The 21,227-nt window shown below is 38.2% G+C and overlaps 1 protein-coding gene across 1 annotated transcript in view; it reads left to right on the top strand.

Moving 5' to 3' along the window:
- LOC124795717 (potassium voltage-gated channel subfamily H member 8-like) overlaps positions 1-21,227 on the top strand; it is a 109,121-nt gene that overhangs the window by 20,240 nt on the left and 67,654 nt on the right. Inside the window, exon 6 of the mRNA XM_047259799.1 lies at positions 2,935-3,099. Within this exon, the coding sequence (XP_047115755.1) occupies positions 2,935-3,099 (165 nt within the window). The remainder of the gene's footprint in view (positions 1-2,934; positions 3,100-21,227) is intronic.

The raw sequence follows: 21,227 nt of genomic DNA, 5'->3' as shown, positions 1-21,227 counted from the left end.
AGGTACTGAACAGAATTGGGGAGAAAAGGAATTTGTGGCACAACTTGACAAGAAGAAGGGATTTGTTGGTAGGACACATTCTGAGGCATCATGGTATCACGAATTTAGTATTGTAGGGAAGCATGGAGGGTAAAAATCATAGAGGGATTCCAAGAGATGAATACACTAAGCAGGTTCAGGAGGGTGTAGGTTGCAGTAATTATTTGGAGATGATGAGGCTTGCACAGGGTACAGTAGCATGGAGAGCTGCATCACACTAGTGTGTGGGCTGAAGACCACAACAACAACAATTCACAAGCTGGACTTCTCAAAATTTTGTGATCTCGGCCAAAGTGGTGTGTTACAGTTCTGTTAGCACACACTTATTTAGTGTATGTGTAATAATTCAAAATACCAAACTGATCTTGGCCACCACACCTACTAGAGATGGTGACTGTGAAGAACTGTTCTAGTAAACTGTGTGCTGTCTGGAATTAAATGACTGCTAGCTGCAATACTACAAACAATATTCTGGAAAACTTGAGCGTAAAGCTTAGTTGATAGAACTTTTCAGAGAATATGGTCCAGAAGAAATGGTAGAATACAAATAGTGGGTACATACTGACAGAACTACAAAAGTGTCATGCAACTATAGAAGAATTTATAGAGGAAATGGCTGTAAAGATTCATGGCCTGACACACCACCATTTCCTTTCAAAACACCGAAGTTCACATCTGAGATACCTGAATGAAAATCTTTAAGAAGATGAAGTAATAATTTTGATGGATTATTTTGCTGAGAATTCTTTATTTCTCATACAAGATACTGTTCAAGGGTTTCATTGGGTGAAGAGCCAAGCCTCATTACATCCCTTTTATCATTTGCTTTGAGAACTACAGGATGTCAGCATCTGTATCATTAGTGGCTGCCTTTTCACCATGCCCTTGCACTCACAATGAGACTCATTAAGTATTTGGGAAAATCAAGCACATCATTAATTTAGTGATGTGTCTGCTCCTCAATACCAGAATTTAAAGAAATGTATCAATTTATGTCTGCATGGTAAGGACTTTTATATCTCTGCTGTGTGAAATTTCTTTAAAACCATCCATGGAAAATCTCCTTGTGTTGGAATTGGAGGAACAGATAAAAGACTAGCAGTTCATTCTAGTTTTCAGAGGCCTTTGGATAACCAAATTGAAATTCTACAGTGACAACATTTTAGCCATCATTTATTTTTCAAGATACACAAAAACAAGATGAACAAATTCAGTTTTATCAGCAGTGGAAGTTTTGCCAAAGGCCACACAATTGTTGACTCAGTGCAAAAGTAAATGGAGTTTCCAAGGATGATGCTACATTAACAATTTATGTGTTTGACTCAGATGATGAAGTTATTGCTGTTTCAAATACAACAAATACAACCTGGGCAGTATGTTGCTTGTATGTATGACAGTGCTCGTTGGATGGGGCAAATTTGTTTGAAGCTTTAGCAGAGAAAAAAGGAATAAGAAAAAAAATTCATCAGCTTTATGCATCCCCATGGTCCTGCCCATTTCTTTCACTGGCCATCTCCTAAAGTTACTTGCTGTATTCCAGAACAACCCACAACATACATTTAAAATCATAGAAGCATCATCAACAACATCAGGAAGGGAATACATTTATCCAGAATCTGAATTGGAAAAGAGTTATTCCAGTTGCATAGTGTGTGAAATTTCTAAATTTCTGAATTTTTATTTATTCTATTATTGTGTTAAGTTGATTTGTACATAACTACACTTGTATTTTTGCTGATGTAAACACACTTTTCACTGATTTTAATTTCTGTTTATTCATTGTCACATTCCAGCATGTACTTTGTGTATAAAAAGTAATAACTATGAGCAATGTTTTAATCTGTAATCAGGCATAGGTATGAGATTAAACTATATAACTTCTCAAGTGTAAAGGCTGCTCTTTACAGATACAGCAAGATAAAAAAGATTGAAGAGCATTACCTAAAATTTGGACCCAAAAGTTTTCATCAAATTTTCAGATGTTTATATTTTGATACAGAAGGTCAGAGGCTATTACACAAAAAGCCCAATAAGACAGCATAGGTGACTCTGTCTATAAATTACGATTTGTGGTTGGTTAAAATGGGCTTCCCAAGTTGCACAAAAATTTTTCTGAAATTTTTGAAGAAATACAGCTGTGCTTAGGAGTATTAAAAAAAGTATACATATTCTTATTCAGCAAAAAATTTAAGTATACAAAATTAGGAGTTTGTAAGTTAAGAGTACCCTCAATAAAAGCTATTCTAAGTTTGTGCTTTAGCATTTATGTAGGTGGTATGAACTTGGGAATCTCAATTGATGAGCTGTAGAAATGGAATCAAAGTAGATACCAAGCTTAAACTTTTCTACATAACCATCCAAGACATTGTGGAACGTTCACATAAAATTTCATCAGATCCAGAAATTAATGAGTCTGGTCCACTTGATGTGAAATAGCCCTTTATGAGTTTGAAATTTATGCTGAAGAACCAGGTGAGTCATTACTTTGTTTTTCCTCTTTCTGCTTTGTAGTTGACTAACTAAGAAGAAGCATTTCCACAACAACTACAAGAGAGAGTCTGTTTCAGTTTTAATTTAGCTCCATATTTTATAAGTTATTTAAAAAACTGAAAGTCATTGATTAATATAATGTAAAATTTTATTGCATGATGGTTGATATAATGTAACATATCTTGCTTGCACTCGGAATATGACACTCATCGAAGTTCAAACGACAAATAGCATTATTTTAGATTATTTTTACTTTTATGTTTGGATTTAAAACACAGTAAATAATTTTTGCTTCTTACTTCTCTATTAGCCACATTTTCTAAAATTAAGTAAGGTGTTACATTATTTCTCTTCTGTTTGTGATATGGGTTGTGCAACGTTCTGTCTGTAACATTGCATTTACAGAGAAGCCGGGCTGTGCCAGAAAGACTAAAAAATCGTGTGCTGGCATTTTATGAATCTTTTTGGAAAAGATGCCATGCTGTTGTAAATTCAGCTCTCTTTCAGAGGTTACCACTGGCCATGATAAGAGAAGTTAATCTAGATATCTACTGGAAAGCCACAAACAGTGTATGTACTACCAGAACAGATGTAATATTGATGACTTTTTGTCAATGAAATTGATGTGCTATTTGTATCAATTCTTTTTAAACTGTTTATTTATGCCATATAAAATGTACACAACTGTGCATTCTAAGGAAAGAAAAATATTTGTTGCTAGAACTTTTGTTGCCAATCCCACAAAAGCAAATTACATGTCTACGTGTGCATGCATAATCCATGGACAAAGCCAAGGTCACCATGTGCAGAGTATAGAATAAACTCCAGTAATGCAAGCCAGCAAGTCAATGTCCAAAGCAGGGTCCTTTTCCTTACAGCTGCTAGGTAAGAATCAAAAGAGCTCATATATGCTTGGTGCTCCTATCAGGTCAATCCACATGACCTATGATCTTGCCTCTGGTAGGGCTTCAGATCCACTACTAATATGTTCTGCTGGCAGGGATACTATATTTCTCCCAAAATTGGCACATGGGACTGAAAATGTTACGGGTGTCACTGGTGTCAGTGGGAGGGAGTGCTGGTGGAGCAGCAGAACTCTACGGCAAGGGATTGAGGACTGTTAACCCAGAGCCAGGCCACTCAGGAAGCCTGGCTGTGCTCTGTGGGGTCAGTGGTGGTGGCAGTGCATTTTCAGAAGAATGCTGTTCTGGGGCCACTGAGGGAGTGGTTCTGCCTCAATAGATTCCCAAACTGAGATCACTTCATCCATCACCGTGCAAGCAGGGGTGTGGTGCAGAGATCACAGTCCATCACAGGAGGTGCAGAGAGAGGGCAAAATAAATGCCTGGAGGTGTCCCTGCATTCTGGTCTGCAGATTGGAGGTGGAGGCAAGGATAGGAGGACTGATTGCAGCCTGTGGCCATGGTCGGAACTGGTTGTCGTGGCGGGTTAGGCGAATGTATCTGGCTGTGACACTGAATACGACTGCCCCTGTGGCCTATGATGATTGCTTTGGTTTACCCAGTATGCTGGCCAAATGTACATGCCCAGACATAAGAGCCCCAGTAATCAATGGGCATGTATGCAGGATGAGCATGCTGCATGGGATGCAGAAGGTCTAACTGGGTGTGATGCCTAGCTTTGTGCAGGATTAAGTCTGGATTGACCCCATCAATGGGTATGGACTGGACTGATACAGCACAAGGAAGCTATGCAAGCCATCCTTGATTGACATCTACAACGCCTTCCACACCTGAGTCTTGAAGTTGCAGACCATCCACTCAGCCTTCATCTTGGAGGCAGGATGAAATTGGCCAGTAGTCAGATGGTCAGTGTTGCTGCAGTGACAGAAGGCCTTGAAATGAGCTGACATAAATTGGGGCCTGTTGTCTGAATTAGGGTGTAAAGTGTTCCCTCAGTGGCAAAAATCCTGTAAAGGGTAAAGATAGCAGCAGTGGTGGTGTCAGTAGCATGCGTGTGACAAATGTAAAACTTGATAGGGCGTCAACCACCAGAAAACACATAGTATCCTGAAATGGCCCTGCAAAATCAACTTGGTCCCTCTCCCAAGGGTAGGTATGATGAGACTGCAGTGAAAAATGTTGAGCTGGTGATGCTCGATTGAGGTAACAGGCATGGCAAGCATGGCACATGTATTCATTGTTGCCACTGATGCCACTTGGCCAATGTCTTAAGCACACATCACCTAATGTGATGCTTCAAGAAGCTTGTAGCGGTTCCGCCTCCTTTAATTATTTTACATTTGTTGTCCTTGGTGTCGATGTACTGCGTTGTTACACTGGCTGAAAAATGGGTTGTGGATTGCAGCACTGACTATTGTAAATAATGCAGGTGACAGGTGCACAGTTGTGTTTCACGGTACTTTAATTTTACTGTTCACAATCCCGTAGTAATACACAGTTATATTGCCAGTGCACTATTGTTTAACTTTCATTATGCATCATTAATATTATGCAGGTAAACCTCCACATACTGCTATAGTAGTTTACTGTTGAACATCTAAGAGCAGTAAAAACCTAACCACAAGTTCACAGTTCTGGAAGAATAGAAAGGTACATATAGAGCAGACACTGTCATTGCTTTTACACATGTCCTAATTGTTTAACACTTATTCCACAGTTAAGTTGAAGCATTGTTGTTGTTCTAACCAGCACAGGTTTCTTGTCTGAGAAACTGTCTCGTGACCATAAACCGGGCCCTTATATAACATCACAATAATAGGTACCAAAACTAGACATAGTTCAAAGTTAAATTTACAGAAAGTACAATTAAAACTTAACTCATTAAATTAACTGCATACTATGAAAAATTTGTCCCTTTTAACAGTTTCTTCTACTACAAGGTTTAGGCCAAATTATTTGTTTAAATCATGAAATTAACAAATATAGTTATGCAAACAATACTTCTGATAGAACTGTTATTTACTTTGGAATTAATTAAGGGCTGGTTTTGCTAACATGTTTCTGACTAGAGCCAGATAAATACTTTAAGAATACTAGCATTTTGTCTTCCAAATGTTTATAATTGATTTGATTTTAACAGCAAAGCTAAAACAGTTTATGTCTAACCCGCAACTACCTGCACCGAAACTAAGTTTATTGTGCAGTATTGCTCCCTGTATATCTAGTGAAACCAATGCCCTTAAATAGTGCAAGGAGCCCATATACCAGTTTTTTGTTGGGCACAATTTCTTCAGGTCTAGTTGTCCCGAAGATTCTGTATTTTTTACTCTTCAGTGCCATGCATTCGAAGATTAGGTGTTATGCAGTTTCTTCACCCTCACAACAGATCCTACATTTAGGGTCCTCTTCCATTATACCCATCGTGTGTAGGTGTTTTTTGAAATTCCCATGGCCGTTCATCAGTCCAGTCATGAGTTTGATCTCTTTCCTGTCCAGTCCCAGGATTACAGAGCTTCTTTTACAACATGGCTTGGGAATCATTACCTTACAATGTTTTTGTTTATGGACCTTGGTCCAAAATTCTACGTGCTGTTTCCTAAGCCAGTTCCATAGTTCTAATTTAATCATAGCCTTGGTGATTGTCAGGACAGGTTCCGGTACAATAAATGGAGTTGTTGCCCCTGTCCTAGCCAATTTGTCAGCTTGTTCATTGCCACAAATCCCTGAGTGGCCAGGGACCCACACTAGGTTTACCCTATTGCTTCCCCATAGCTCCACCAGAGTCCTGTGTCATTCTGCAATAAACTTAGATCTTGTTGCTGGAGCTGCCAATGATTTCAGGGCTGCCTGGCTGTCTGAATAGATGTAGATGCTATGGTCCTTGTAGCACCTACGCAAATTCTCCTCCACACATGCCCTGATTGCAGTAATTTCAGCTTGGAATGCAGAGATCAGTTTTCCTAGAGAGATGATGCCCTCCAGTCTTGGCTTAACCCCGTACACCCCTGCCCCAATGCCTTGGTCTATTTTCGACTCATCAGTGAACCAAACAATGTCCCTGTATGGTGTCGAACTGTTTTTCCCACTGCTCCCTATTTGCCATTATGATATATTGTAAGGCTTGTCGAAGCAGTTGGGAGTTATTATTTAGTCAGCAGGCGTTTCCCCAGCCATTTATGTATTTACCTCACTCACTATGTTTGTGTGTGATTATGGATATCTGAATTAGACCCAGTTTTTGCCAGTATTAAGTCTGTGTGCCCCAGCTACTGCCTCCATCTTGACCCAAAGGTGTAGTGGAGGCATGTCCAGCATGGTTTCCATTCCAGCAGTTGGTGTGCTGCTAATTCTGCCTATTATGGCTAAGCAGGCCAATCTCTGCACCTTAGCAAGCTCCTTAGCTGCAACCTGCTGTTCTATGTTCTTCCACCACACTACGGCCCCGTAGGAAGTCCTATGTCTGACCACTGTGGTTCATATCCAGTGCATACCTTTGGAGCTTAGGCCCCAGTTTTAACCACAAGCCCTTCTAGTACTCACTAGAGTACTTTTTGCCTTGGAGCAGATACTCTTAATGTGAGGGTCTCATCTAAGGTTACCACTAGATATTTCACTATTCCCTTCACAGGTAGAGTTTCATCAAAGAGCTTTAGATTACAGCTTGAGTGTTGAATATGTCTCTTCGTAAATGGCACCACAACAGTCTTCCTAGGATTAACCCTCAGATCCTGTTGGATGCACCAATTGTGCACAATATTCAAACTTCCTTGTGCTATATTTCTAACTGTGTCAGTAAATTTGCCAAGTATTACTTTGACAAGGTCATCTGAGTATTCTTGGTGGAAGCATTGTCTGGAATTTAATTCCTCAATGAGTTCATTCACTTCAGATTCCACAACAGAGGGGACAAAACTCCTCCTTGTGGGCAGGCTCTAGTGGTGTTAATTGCCATTTTTTCATTCATCATGTTAGCCTCTGCTTTCCTTCCACTAAGCATGGCCCTGGTCTACCTCCATGTAGTGGTCCCCAGGTCATGCACCTCTGCTGCCCTTACCATGGAATCACAGGTCATGTTACTGAAGGCCCCCTCGATATCCAGGAAAACACAGAGGGCTATTTCTTGGAAGTAAAGTGCTTTCTCCACCTTCCCAATGATTTGGTGGAGAGCTGACTCGCATGATATGTGTGTTGGTTTGCATGTAGAGGTGCCCCTACTTAGCCTCCTCTCCCCAACATATACATTAACTTCCTTTTCCAATGTTTTGAGAATGAAGGAGTACAGACTGATTGGTCTCATATCCTTAGACTTGGTATGATCATTTCTCTCTGGCTTTGGAATGAAGATAACCTTCACTGCCGTCCAAGCATTGGGAATGGTTCCTACTGCTAAGCTAACCCTGAATAGCCTGCATAGGACTCTTATGAGCTTCTCTCCTGCCTGTTGCAGGAGAGCTGGAAAAATTCTGACTGAGCCAGATGACTTGAATGGTTGGAATGTTCCCACTGCCCATTGGATTTTATTAAAGTTCACACATTCCATGGCTGATTCCCAGTCCTGTCTTCAAGTGCCTGAGAACCATCATCTCTCTGGGATCACATTTTGGACTGTGTTGTCTGGCAGAGTATATTGAGTCAAGTGAGGTTTGAGGAACAGTTCCAGTGTCTCATGTGCTGTCTTTGTATATTCCCCATCCTCCTTCTTCAACTTACCTCCTGGATTGGTTGGCACTCTAGTGAGAATCTTGTGAAGTCTTGTTTGTTCAGCTATGCTCTCCACTTCCTCACAGAATGCCCTCCAGGATGCCTTCTTTGCTTGTCTGATTGCAAGATTGTAGTTGACAAGGGCCTCACGATATTTAGCTCATTGTCCTTTACATCTCACAATATTGAACAGTCTCCATACTTGCTTCCTTTGCATTTCTAAGTTGTTATTCCACCAAGGCACACTTGTATTTCTGCGCTTCTTCACGATTGTGCAGTTGTCCTGATATGAAATTAACAAATGTAGTTATGCAAATAATGCTTTTGACAGAACTGTTATTTACTTTGGAATTAATTAAGGCCTGGTTTTGCTAACATGTTTCTGATTAGAGCCAAATAGATATTTTAAGAATACTAGCATTTCATCTTCCAAATGTTTATAATTAGTACAGAAGTTATATTTGCTTATGCATCAACAACAGAATTTAAGTTACAGAACAATTACTGATTTCACCCTATAGCAAAAAGATACTAACTAAGCACAAAAATAGATCTGGTGTTATATTCTTTAAAAGTGAGGGCAATCTTTCTCTTTTATGTAAATGCAGATAATATTCACATATGTGAATGATAAATAGTTAAAAGTAACAAAACTAATTTAAGGAGACAGATGGCAAAACAAGAGTGGAATTAAAGTTATCCCAGCTTGCTCCGTCACATCACCTCTCATTGGATTGACCAGCTGGGCTCACACACGCAACGAAAGTATCGCCACAAGTCAAGTCATTCTGGAGTGGCGCTGTGAGCTACCGTTCACACAGGACGTCACAAATTCTTAGTAATTGCGCAGTTTGCAAAATGGCGTCACCTGTCTCAGCTGATTAAACGGCTGTACATATTACTAAATAAGATGTTTAGGAAACATAATAAATGTAAAATATTACTTACTAAAGTGTTTCTGGTCTCTCTTGTCTCGACTGCATGTTTTAAGAACCGGTCTGCAGCTTCAAACCAAGCAAGGCTGGGTTTGTAAATAACATCTGTATCCGCACCACTCTTAAGTGATTTCAGTACTTTTTTATGTTCATTTATGTAAGCATTTCGAATGCTTCGAATTTTTAATTTTGTTGTAGCTACATGAATTCCAGGTATATATTCACGCATGCTGTTTACTATTTCAATTAACGCAGCATCTCTCAAATTTCTGTCTTTGTATGATTCGTTTTGGTGGTTCCAAAGGCATTCTCGTTCTTGATACACCTCCAAGAATCTCATAATTGTCGCTTTTGAGCACTTTTTCGACGTATTAGTAGCAAACGCAAAAACAAAAACACTATCTGCGAAGGAATACGCACTAGAAAGGTTTGAATCCAGCTGCGAGGTAGCAATCGAATGACGTTACTCGATTGTGGAGAAGGCAAAATGGCGCAACAAAGTAGAACCAAGTTCAACTTTTTGTGGCGTGACAAAAGTTGCGCTTCTTAAATGGCGCCACCGAAAACTAGGAGTTCACACATGCAACTACAAAGCAACTGCAGTTCGCCATTAGCAGTGGCGATACTTTTGTTGCCTGTGTGAACCCGGCTTAATAGCTAAATGGGCAATTCAATGCAAGATGGCACCAAATGAGAAGTGTAATGACACGTCTGTCTCTACCAAAAAGGAAAAAAATCAGCGGTTCTGCATGTAAGCAATGCAGAAAATGTGTGATAGAAGGAATCTTATGCGTAAAGTGCAAGTTTTGGCTTCATGAGAAGTGCGCAAAAGTGAACCAGAAATTCATTAGTGACGAAGTTCCGTGGACATGCACCGACTGTTTGCAGTGGGAAACATCAGAACTTGTAAGTACCATAAAGTCAAAAGAAGAAATAATTAAAGTGCTACAAAGTGATATCGGAACTCTCAAAAAAGAGATTCAGTCTCTGAAAGAAGAAAACGCAAAGCTAAGAAGTGAATCGGCAAGCTGCGTATGTGGAAACCCATTACAGAACAAAACAAACAAATGTGAGGACTCTTTGTGTGCAAACTCCGTTCCCGAGCAAAAAACAAAACCGTGAAAACTTACATGTGCATATTCCGGCAAAAACAGTGGCAGAAAGCGAAAGATGTGGAAATTCAATAAACTCCCGCGTGCAAACTCCGTTACTGGGAAGTAAACAAAACTGTGTAAACTCGCATATGCAAATCCCAGTGAAAACAGTGGCGGAAAACGATTCGTGCGGTAAATCTGTAAGCAAATATAAGTGGTAAACTGTGACGTATAAGAAAAAAGAAATGTGAAAGCAATCCAGCAAACCAGATCGACAAAAGTGATTTCTTTGTTATCGACGATTCCATGTTAAAAAATGTAGTGGTTCCGAATTGTAAAGTCGATGTCCGCCATCAATCCGACCACAGAAGATTGTGAAACATTTTCAACAACATTATAAACACGGAAAAATCCAACCAAAACAACAATGATTCCAACACAAATTTTAAAGGCGTGATAATTCACGTAGGGACAAACTATTAGAAGCAGCAGACAAGGAGAAATCATAACTGATATTCGTAATGTAATTCGGTCAGCCAAAGGTTTGTTTACAAGCTCCAGAATTGTTATCAACGGAATTCTACAAAGAAGATCGGTGAGTAACGCGTATACAAACAAAATAAACACTGGCATCAGGGAACAGTGCGACGAACTTGGTGTTGTATTTGTTGACCCAAATAAATTTCTCGACGACAAATGTCTGGGTAGGGATGGCCTGCACCTAAACAGACTAGGTGCAATGACTTTCAGCAAAATGCTCCTGGACTTATGTAAAATTATAAAAAATAAGGGAAACTAATACGGTCTGCAGGGGGTGACTATCTAAGAATACCATATGCAAACAAAATACGTGAGTGTAATCGTAATATGGAAGCAGTTGAACCAAAACAGAACAACATTAAAACGAAAGAAAGTGGGAATGCAAATAGTGTTGGAAAAAATTACTTTACAGTTGTTTTTCAAAATATATGTTCCCTAGCAAATAAGACCCAACAGCTAGAAGTGGAGCTGGAGTCTACAGAGTGCTCAGTTGTTTGTCTCACTGAGCATTGGTGCAATGAGGCTGAAATTAATCAATTAGTCTTGCGGTCTTATAATTTAGCGTGTGCATACTGTAGGACTTCTATGAAGTGTGGAGGGTGTTGTATTTATGTAAAAATAAATTATCAGTATAAGACCAGAAGCGATTTATGTGTAATCAGTGAAGAGCAACATTTTGAACTGGCAGCAGTTGAAATCAGGGACCAATACAGGTGTAGGAATTTGATTATCTTATGTATATACAGATCTCCTAGTGGAGACTTCAGCATCTTTTTCTCCAAACTTAATCATGTTCTTGACAAGATATCCACTCCAAAGAACCACATTCTCATATGTGGAGACCTAAATGTGGATAAACTGCATCCTGATTCTACATGGGACTCATTACAAAGTCTTGCTCAAAGTTTCAATCTAGTTCCAATGGTTAACAGTGCAACCAGAATAAGAAAATACTCAAAGACAGCTGTTGATCAGGTATTAACAGATTTAGGCAAAGAAAACTGTGAGGTGGTGGTAGCAGAGCTATGATTATCTGATCACTCAGGTCAAATCATTAATATAAAAGTGGCTTCAGAAGAAACAAAGAAAATGCATATTTACAGACGAATTTTTTGTAAACAAAATAGACATGAGTTTGCCAAACAGATAGCAGGACAAACATGGGACTCAGTATACTCAGCGGTAGATGCAAATGAAAAATTCAAAAATTTCATGACATTGTTTAAATTAAATTTTGAAGAAACATTTCCTAAAGTATTATGTCCATTATTAACAGCAGGAAAAAAAAAAACAAGTGGGTCACAAAAGGAATCAAAAAATCGTGTACCTGAGCTCCATTAAACACAGCCAAACTAATCCTGCTTTCTCACTCTTTTATAAAAGACATAGTAAAACATATAGGAAAATATTGCTTGCAGCAAAGAGAGCTCATAACTCCAAACTGATGCTCTCTGCAGAAAACAAAAATAAGGCAGTATGGAAGATTGTGAAGTAGGAAACTGGTACCAGGAAAATGAATCTGTCAAACTTGAAAATCAAAGAGGAAGGGACTCTAATAAAAGACCCAATATATTTGGCAAACTATATAAATGATTATTTTAGTAGCATAGGAATAAAATTACCGGAAAATTTTCTAACAGCCCCTCAGGTCAAAAAGCCAAATAGTGGTGTATCACACTCAATGGTGTTATTCGCTACAACACAGGAAGAAGTCTATAAAGCAGTCAGCAAACTGAAAAACAAAAACTCAGCTGGTCTGGATGAAGTCCCCATTTTTATAATTAAGGACTGTATCAAGAGCCTACTTCCACCTTTAGTTGATATTATAAATCAATCTTTCAAGCAGGGCTACTTTCCAAACTATTTAAAATATGCGAAATTACTACCTCTCTTCAAAAAAGGTGATGCAGGAAAAATTGAAACTTATAGGCCAATTTCTCTACTATCATGCTTTGCAAAAATACTAGAAACTATTATGAAAGATAGACTAATGATTTATTTAAATAAATACAACTTACTGTCTGTTGACCAGTTTGGATTTCAATCAGTGAAAAGCACAGAATCAGCAACAGCACACCTCACAAAACACATTCTAGAAGCATTAGATAAAGGGAACTACACAACAGGTATATTTCTTGATCTAACTAAAGCATTAGATACAGTAGACCACAACATATTGTTATATAAGTTAAATGGACTGGGAATAAGGGGACTTGTGAAAAAGTGGTTCCAGTCATATCTGAAAAATAGAAGACAGATAACTGAAATCTCACATATTTCAAGTTGTTCAAACTATATTGTAAAGTGTACTTCAAACCCAAATTATGTAAATATTGGTGTCCCACAGGGTAGTGTCCTTGGCCCAATGCTATTCCTCATTTACATAAATGACTTCCCACAGAGCATCAAGCATGGACAAACAATATTGTCTGCAGATCACTCAAATGTTCTAATCAGTGACAAATCACCAGATGCAGTGAAAGAAAAAGCCAAACAAACACTAAACAGTGTATGTGAGTGGGCATCCAATAATAAACTAACACTAAATTAAAAAAAAAAAAAAAAAAAAACAAATGCTGTTAACTTCTATCTCTGCAAAAAACCACACTATAACAACTTTTAAGTTAAATGATGAAACTATAGAACGTGTAGACTACACAAAATTTCTTGGTATGCATGTTGAAAGTCAGTTAAAGTGGGAAGAACATATTAAAATACTTAGTAACAGAATCGCTACAGCATGCTATGCTCTTAAGAATTCTGACTGCAGTGTGTGAAACTACATGTGTCAGATCTGTATATTTTTCTTATATCCACTCTGTTATTACCTATGGGATAATATTTTGGGGAGTCAACAGTAAAAATATTCAAATAGTTTTCAAATTACCAAAAAGAGCAATTCGTATAATAACAAAGAGTGGCAGTAGGGCTCACTGCCTTGGACATTTCCAAAAGCTGGAAATCCTAACTGTCCCCTGTGAATACATTTTTCAAAGTATTATGTATGTAAAAAAAAAAAAAAAAAAATATTGACTGCTATATGAAAAATTCTTTAGTACACAGCTATGAAACTAGAAACCAATACAATCTGCATCTAGAGAGGAAAAGTAAAGTTAAAACTCAGCAGAGCTTGTTGTACAATGCCATTAAATGATATAATAAATTACCCCAAAAAATAAAAGATATTGACACAATCGGACAGTTCAAAACAACACTAAAAATTTTTTTATTAAATAAAAGTTATTACGCAGTAATGGACTATCTGAATTAAAACATGTAGTGTAATTAAAGTAGCCTATATTCTAATACACGAGGAAATAATTATAATATTAAATCCAGAATTACAAATTACATAAGAATATAAAAGTAATTTAAGATACCTCAAAAATGTGTGTAAATACTAATTTTATGTGTACAATTGTAGGTATATTGGTATGTATATGATTTTGCTGATGAAATCCACACAATGTAAATTGTTACATGGATTAATAAAGAAATCAATCAATCAATCAAACAAGTGACGCCAGATATTAGGTTTGAAATCTATACGCAAAAAATATTACATAAGAAATGCTATCAAAAAGTACAGTACATATATTTTTCAAATTCCTACTTATACAAACTGGCCATATCAAAATCCCCATACACAATATTTACACACAGTGTATTGTACACACACAAAATATACACAAGTTATACATTTAATAAAAATTAGGCATCTTCATCATAAGTGATGTCCTTCTTGGGTAAATAAGATTACATTTAAAGATACATATCATTTTATACAAGTCCTATCTTGCTAAACAAAATAAATCCTCATGAGTTGGGGGAAAAAAACTACATTATACTGCACGTTGTAGTTCATGTTTGGACAAAAATTTCACCTGTTCAATGTTTAGTATGTTTTGCAACCACTTCACAATTTTAATGAACTTTTACGCACTTTCTCATCAAGCTGTCCATGCTTTCAACAGGTCCAAATGACAGTTAGCAAGGGAATGCACTGTGATTAGTTCCCTCTGAGGTGGTTCTCCTCCACCACAGTACATGAAAAATGAGACAGAATACCCTACTTTACTACACTTACTTTTACTTCTAAAGAAGTATAAGGAAAAAATGTTTAATACTAAGGGCAGATGATAGTCACATCATAAATACATAGTTCTCATAACATTACAGTAATTAGTACTAAAATCGACTATAGTATGAAAGGTTTTGACTAGAAAAAATTTTAAAATCAATTGCACATTATACGGCAAAAAACTTTACTTTAAGTTGTAGCTGTCTGATACAGGTTAAATGTGAAATATTTGGGTCTTTTTCCCATTTACAAAATAGCACATTAGTGTTTAAAATATGCACACTGCCTCTTGTAAAAACTCAAGATGTGCAGTAGCATAGATTTACTAGTCATTATGTTATCACAAAGGAATAGTGTCACCACCACATAACTCAAATCAAAATTAAGGGCATGGAAGTTTTACCAAATCATTCACCTATTTCTCCACTCTACTCTAAGCACTACTCTCATTCAAACAGAAAATTAAATCCTCACATCAGTCTATTACCACAGTTATCAGTTAATCAGCAAACTTATTGTTCTTCATTCCAGTATTACCACCTCAAGTTCATCATTCCACAAAACACAAACAGAAGGTTTCAGACAACCTATAGATTCAATGGTGCAGCATTTTATGACTTGTACCCCCTTAAAATATTGCTCTTTTTTTTAAAGCTCTAAAACATTACTATTTGTTAATTTACTCATTGTAGCTGGCAATCTGTGGCAGCAGAAGTCCTGGAAAACAGCAACTGTAGGTTTTTACTGTAAAGTAAAAACAATATTTAATCCAGTATAGTGTTTCATCTGAATATTTATTACAGTCTCAAAGTAAATAAATGCATCTTGACAAATCTGAAACAAGTTGTATCATACTTACAATAATGAACTGAATTATGCTCAACAAGCTACATGTTTTCCGTCCAAATACACACAAAGTTCTGACCCCCTTTACCAACATGGCTGTACTATTTATACTTTTTTAACAATCCTGAACAATCCTACACATTGTTTAGAATCATTTTTTGAATAATTAACCATTAAAATTGACATAGAAAAATTGAAAATACATGTATAAACGTATGTTTACTCCAGAACAGCTAGTACAGTACGATATTAGTACATGTCTGTTATTTTACTCGAGAATAACATCTCGAATATGTAATTACAATAATACATTTACATTTTTTATTAATTACTAGAGACTCCCTTCATGGGACTTGTTACCTTCATTTACAGAGCTTCTACACTTTGAAGTGAATGAGATTAAACAGTTATTTTTTCAGTTATAATTTTTTCATGATGAGTTACATATTTTGTTTACATGTGTGATCCTCAAGTAGACTGGAAAATGTTCGTTTTAAGTGGGTGTTAGTGGGCTGTTATGTTTCAACACCCCGAAAAGGACTTGTGAAACTGAAAGTTGAACAAAACCTCTTCTGACAGATCTATGTAACAGTACTCATTTCACAGTCAATTGGATGAACAAACAATATGTGAAAGATATGGCCAACCAAATATGTAAAATAATCATAAATTATTTTGTATCAGATTCAACTAGATTGAACAAAATATTAACTAACAGTACAAAGAAACAACAAGTTAATTCACAGAATTTGTGTGCAGCTTGTATTACAACATGAATATGAGGTAAATCTATTTCAATCAGAAAATTATCTATTGGAAATTAGCTGAATTGGCCTTGTTTCTGTATATATATGTCTGTCGTTAGAGCCTCCAGGTTCTCCTGAGAGCAATGGAGACACTGGTGTGTAAAACTGTTTCTCAATATTGACTATGCAATGTGGAACAAGTAATAGTATCGGATACTACAATACTCAAAATCCATATTAGTTTGTATTTAGCCACTTCCTATCTCTGGCAAGTACACATAGTATTAGATCATAGTATAACAAAGTGTTCAGTCTCCTCTATGTGCAATGAAGAGCACTGTATATATATGTCTGTCATTAGAGCCTCCAGGTTCTCCTGAGAGCAATGGAGACACCGGTGTGTAAAACTGTTTCTCAATATTGACTATGCAATGTGGAACAAGTAATAGTATCGGATACTACAATACTCAAAATCCATATTAGTTTGTATTTAGCCACTTCCTATCTCTGGCAAGTACACATAGTATTAGATCATAGTATAACAAAGTGTTCAGTCTCCTCTATGTGCAATGAAGAGCACTGAACTTAAGTACACTGTAGATCTCTGCTCGTCGGAAGTTCTTTGTTGCAAAAACCTGAAATGTGGCTCATACTCCACTCCTTATGGCCATCATATATTGTGAAATTGATTGTTTCGAATAGAATGGTTCAATATAGCAAAGTTCCAACTGTTCATACTTCAACATTTCCTGTCTTAAATCTCATATTGCAATTTTAACTTGTTCTTTGCTAACATATCACTCATACTAGTACAAAAATTTTCATGTGTTATGGTACTATTCTCTGTAGTTTAAATTGAAATTTACATATGTTATTGAATAACTTAAATATATTATTAGCATATAGTACAATTAAATTCCTGGAGGATAGTTCCTCAACAGTTAGCATAATTCATCCTACATGCATAGAATGGAATGTCTGACCAATGTCCAATCTTTCCATTTTTCATTCGTCAAGACATTTCTGATGCTTCATTTCCACCTTTACAAAACATATAATGATTATTTTATTATGAGTATTTAAGCAATTACAATCATTCCCTCTTCCTCCACAGTATGTGCAAACATACACTCCTGGAAATGGAAAAAAGAACACATTGACACCGGTGTGTCAGACCCACCATACTTGCTCTGGACACTGCGAGAGGGCTGTACAAGCAATGATCACACGCACGGCACAGCGGACACACCGTCAGTGTCAGCCAGTTTGCCGTGGCATACGGAGCTCCATCGCAGTCTTTAACACTGGTAGCATGCCGCGACAGTGTGGACGTGAACCGTATGTGCAGTTGACGGACTTTGAGCGAGGGCGTATAGTGGGCATGCGGGAGGCCGGGTGGACGTACCGCCGAATTGCTCAACACGTGGGGTGTGAGGTCTCCACAGTACATCGATGTTGTCGCCAGTGGTCGGCGGAAGGTGCACGTGCCCGTCGACCTGGGACCGGACCGCAGCGATGCACGGATGCACGCCAAGACCGTAGGATCCTACGCAGTGCCGTAGGGGCCGCACCGCCACTTCCCAGCAAATTAGGGACACTGTTGCTCCTGGGGTATCGGCGAGGACCATTTGCAACCGTCTCCATGAAGCTGGGCTACGGTCCCGCACACTGTTAGGCCGTTTCCGCTCACGCCCCAACATCGTGCAGCCCGCCTCCAGTGGTGTCGCGACAGGCGTGAATGGAGGGACGAATGGAGACGTGTCGTCTTCAGCGATGAGAGTCGCTTCTGCCTTGGTGCCAATGATGGTCGTATGCGTGTTTGGCGCCGTGCAGGTGAGCGCCACAATCAGGACTGCATACGACCGAGGGTCACAGGGCCAACACCCGGCATCATGGTGTGGGGAGCGATCTCCTACACTGGCCGTACACCACTGGTGATCGACGAGGGGACACTGAATAGTGCACGGTACATCCAAACCGTCATCGAACCCATCGTTCTACCATTCCTAGACCGGCAAGGGAACTTGCTGTTCCAACAGGACAATGCACGTCCGCATGTATCCCGTGCCACCCAACGTGCTCTAGAAGGTGTAAGTCAACTACCCTGGCCAGCAAGATCTCCGGATATGTCCCCCATTGAGCATGTTTGGGACTGGATGAAGCGTCGTCTCACGCGGTATGCACGTCCAGCACGAACGCTGGTCCAACTGAGGCGCCAGGTGGAAATGGCATGGCAAGCCGTTCCACAGGACTACATCCAGCATCTCTACGATCGTCTCCATGGGAGAATAGCAGCCTGCATTGCTGCGAAAGGTGGATATACACTGTACTAGTGCCGACATTGTGCATGCTCTGTTGCCTGTGTCTATGTGCCTGTGGTTCTGTCAGTGTGATCATGTGATGTATCTGACCCCAGGAATGTGTCAATAAAGTTTCCCCTTCCTGGGACAATGAATTCACGGTGTTCTTATTTCAATTTCCAGGAGTGTATGATGGTATCCTACCCCACAACAGTCATGGAATATAGTTATGTGCTAGAGAATAGTGTAAGTGGGATATATATATATATATAATAGAGGGAAACATTCCACGTGGGAAAAATTATATATAAAAACAAAGATGAGGTGACTTACCGAACGAAAGCGCTGGCAGGTCGATAGACATACAAACATACACACAAAATTCTAGCTTTCGCAACAAACTGTTGCCTCATCAGGAAAGAGGGAAGGAGAGGGAAAGACGAAAGGAAGTGGGTTTTAAGGGAGAGGGTAAGGAGTCATTCCAATCCCGGGAGCGGAAAGACTTAACCTTAGGGGGAAAAAAGGATGGGTATACACTCGCACACACACACACACACATATCCATCCACACATATACAGACACAAGCAGACATATTTAAAGACAAAGAGTTTGCGCAGAGATGTCAGTCGAGGCGGAAGTGCAGAGGCAAAGATGATGTTGAATGACATAAATATGTCTGCTTGTGTCTGTATGTGTGAATGGATATGTGTGTGTGTGTGTGCGAGTGTATACCTGTCCTTTTTTCCCCCTAAGGTAAGTCTTTCTGCTCCCGGGATTGGAATGACTCCTTACCCTCTCCCTTAAAACCCACATCCTTTCATCTTTCCCTCTCCTTCGCTCTTTCCTGATGAGGCAACCGTTGATTGCGAAAGCTAGAATTTTGTGTGTATGTTTGTGTGTCTATCGACCTCCTGCCAGCGCTTTCGTTCGGTAAGTCACCTCATCTTTGTTTCATATAATTTTTCCCACGTGGAATGTTATGTTTCCCTCTAATATATATATATATATGGGAAAAATTATATAAAACAAAGATGAGGTGACTTACCGAACGAAAGCGCTGGCAGGTCGATAGACACACAAACATACACACAAAATTCTAGCTTTCGCAACCAACGGTTGCCTCATATATATATATATATATATATATATATATATATATATATATATATATATATATATATATATATATATATATATATATATATATATATATATATATATATATATATATATATATATATATATATATATATCGCAACTTTGAGTGCTGGTATATAACAAAGTAAATACGTAAGTAAATGTTTACCATTTGTGTGACAACATACAACAAAGTCAGACATAGATAAATAATGTAGTATGTCAGAGTATAGTTACATCTAATAACACCAAAATGTTAGCTTTATTTCTGGTTCCTCCTATAATATAGGCTTTAGTCATTTAATAGACTGACACGGTAAATGAGAAGAATCTCAGTGATAAGGACATATCATGTGGACAGAGGCAAGGATAGCTTGGTACTCTAATGAGAAGTAAAATGAAATAGAAGATTTGGAGTTGAAGAAGAAAAGATGACAGACCCCACAGACAGGAAAACCGGCTACCCTCCTACCCAGGACCCCCACTGTTCCAGTACTTCACTGTGACGCCAGAGGGAGAAGAGTGTTTGGCATTCCCTGCAGAATGGACTTGCCACAGCTTCACCTTCACAGTCACCGAAAATTAACCCCAACACTCCCTACTGACTGATCAGCAAAGGGTGAACAATTAGAATTCTGCAGGACAGAGTAATTGAGATATGTAATGATATATTGATTAACTCAAGTAACAAATGCTAGATGCTACCAGCTGATTTACAAGCAGTCGCTCTAGCGTCTGGGTTTGATCAAACATAATTAATTACATAAACACGAAATGTTGAAACCAGTGATGTGTCTGAGACATAAGCATTAAAATACTAAAGTGAGGTACAGAATTATTGTGTTTCTCTGGTATCTGTTGCTGCTCAAACATAAATTATTATATACAACATGAAAATATAGAAATAAGGTAGCCAAATGTATCGAATTACAGCGTATCTCATATCAAAAAAATAAACAAAGTCAGTTGCCTCATTGGGCAGATCGTCCATGTGTTGTTCACATTATGTGAAGTATTTTATTATGCATCAATATATTTGCTAAACACCACAGAGTCATTTCTTTGCAAAGGAATAGAGCACTGATAATGAGTGGTTACTGAGAACCATGTTGCATGTAACAGCATATCATTGTATTAAATATAGGCAGAAAATATTACAAGCAGCAGCACATACAGATAAACTCTCATAAGCTTGAGAATACATTGACATTGCATGTAACAATATCGTTATATCAAGTCTAGATAGATCAAATTGATCAAAAGGAGTATAGTGTGAATCATATCAAGTGAAAGTGGTTGTCAAGCAACGTAAAAGAAATATTAATGGTTAGTCCTTTAGACATCTAGTTTCATTGAAGGATTATGTTAGTTTTCAATTGTTGAAATGTACTTAG

This window comes from Schistocerca piceifrons, chromosome 4 (assembly GCF_021461385.2).
Source record: "Schistocerca piceifrons isolate TAMUIC-IGC-003096 chromosome 4, iqSchPice1.1, whole genome shotgun sequence".
Lineage (NCBI taxonomy): Eukaryota > Metazoa > Arthropoda > Insecta > Orthoptera > Acrididae > Schistocerca > Schistocerca piceifrons.
This window is presented reverse-complemented; position numbering and strand designations above follow the sequence as displayed.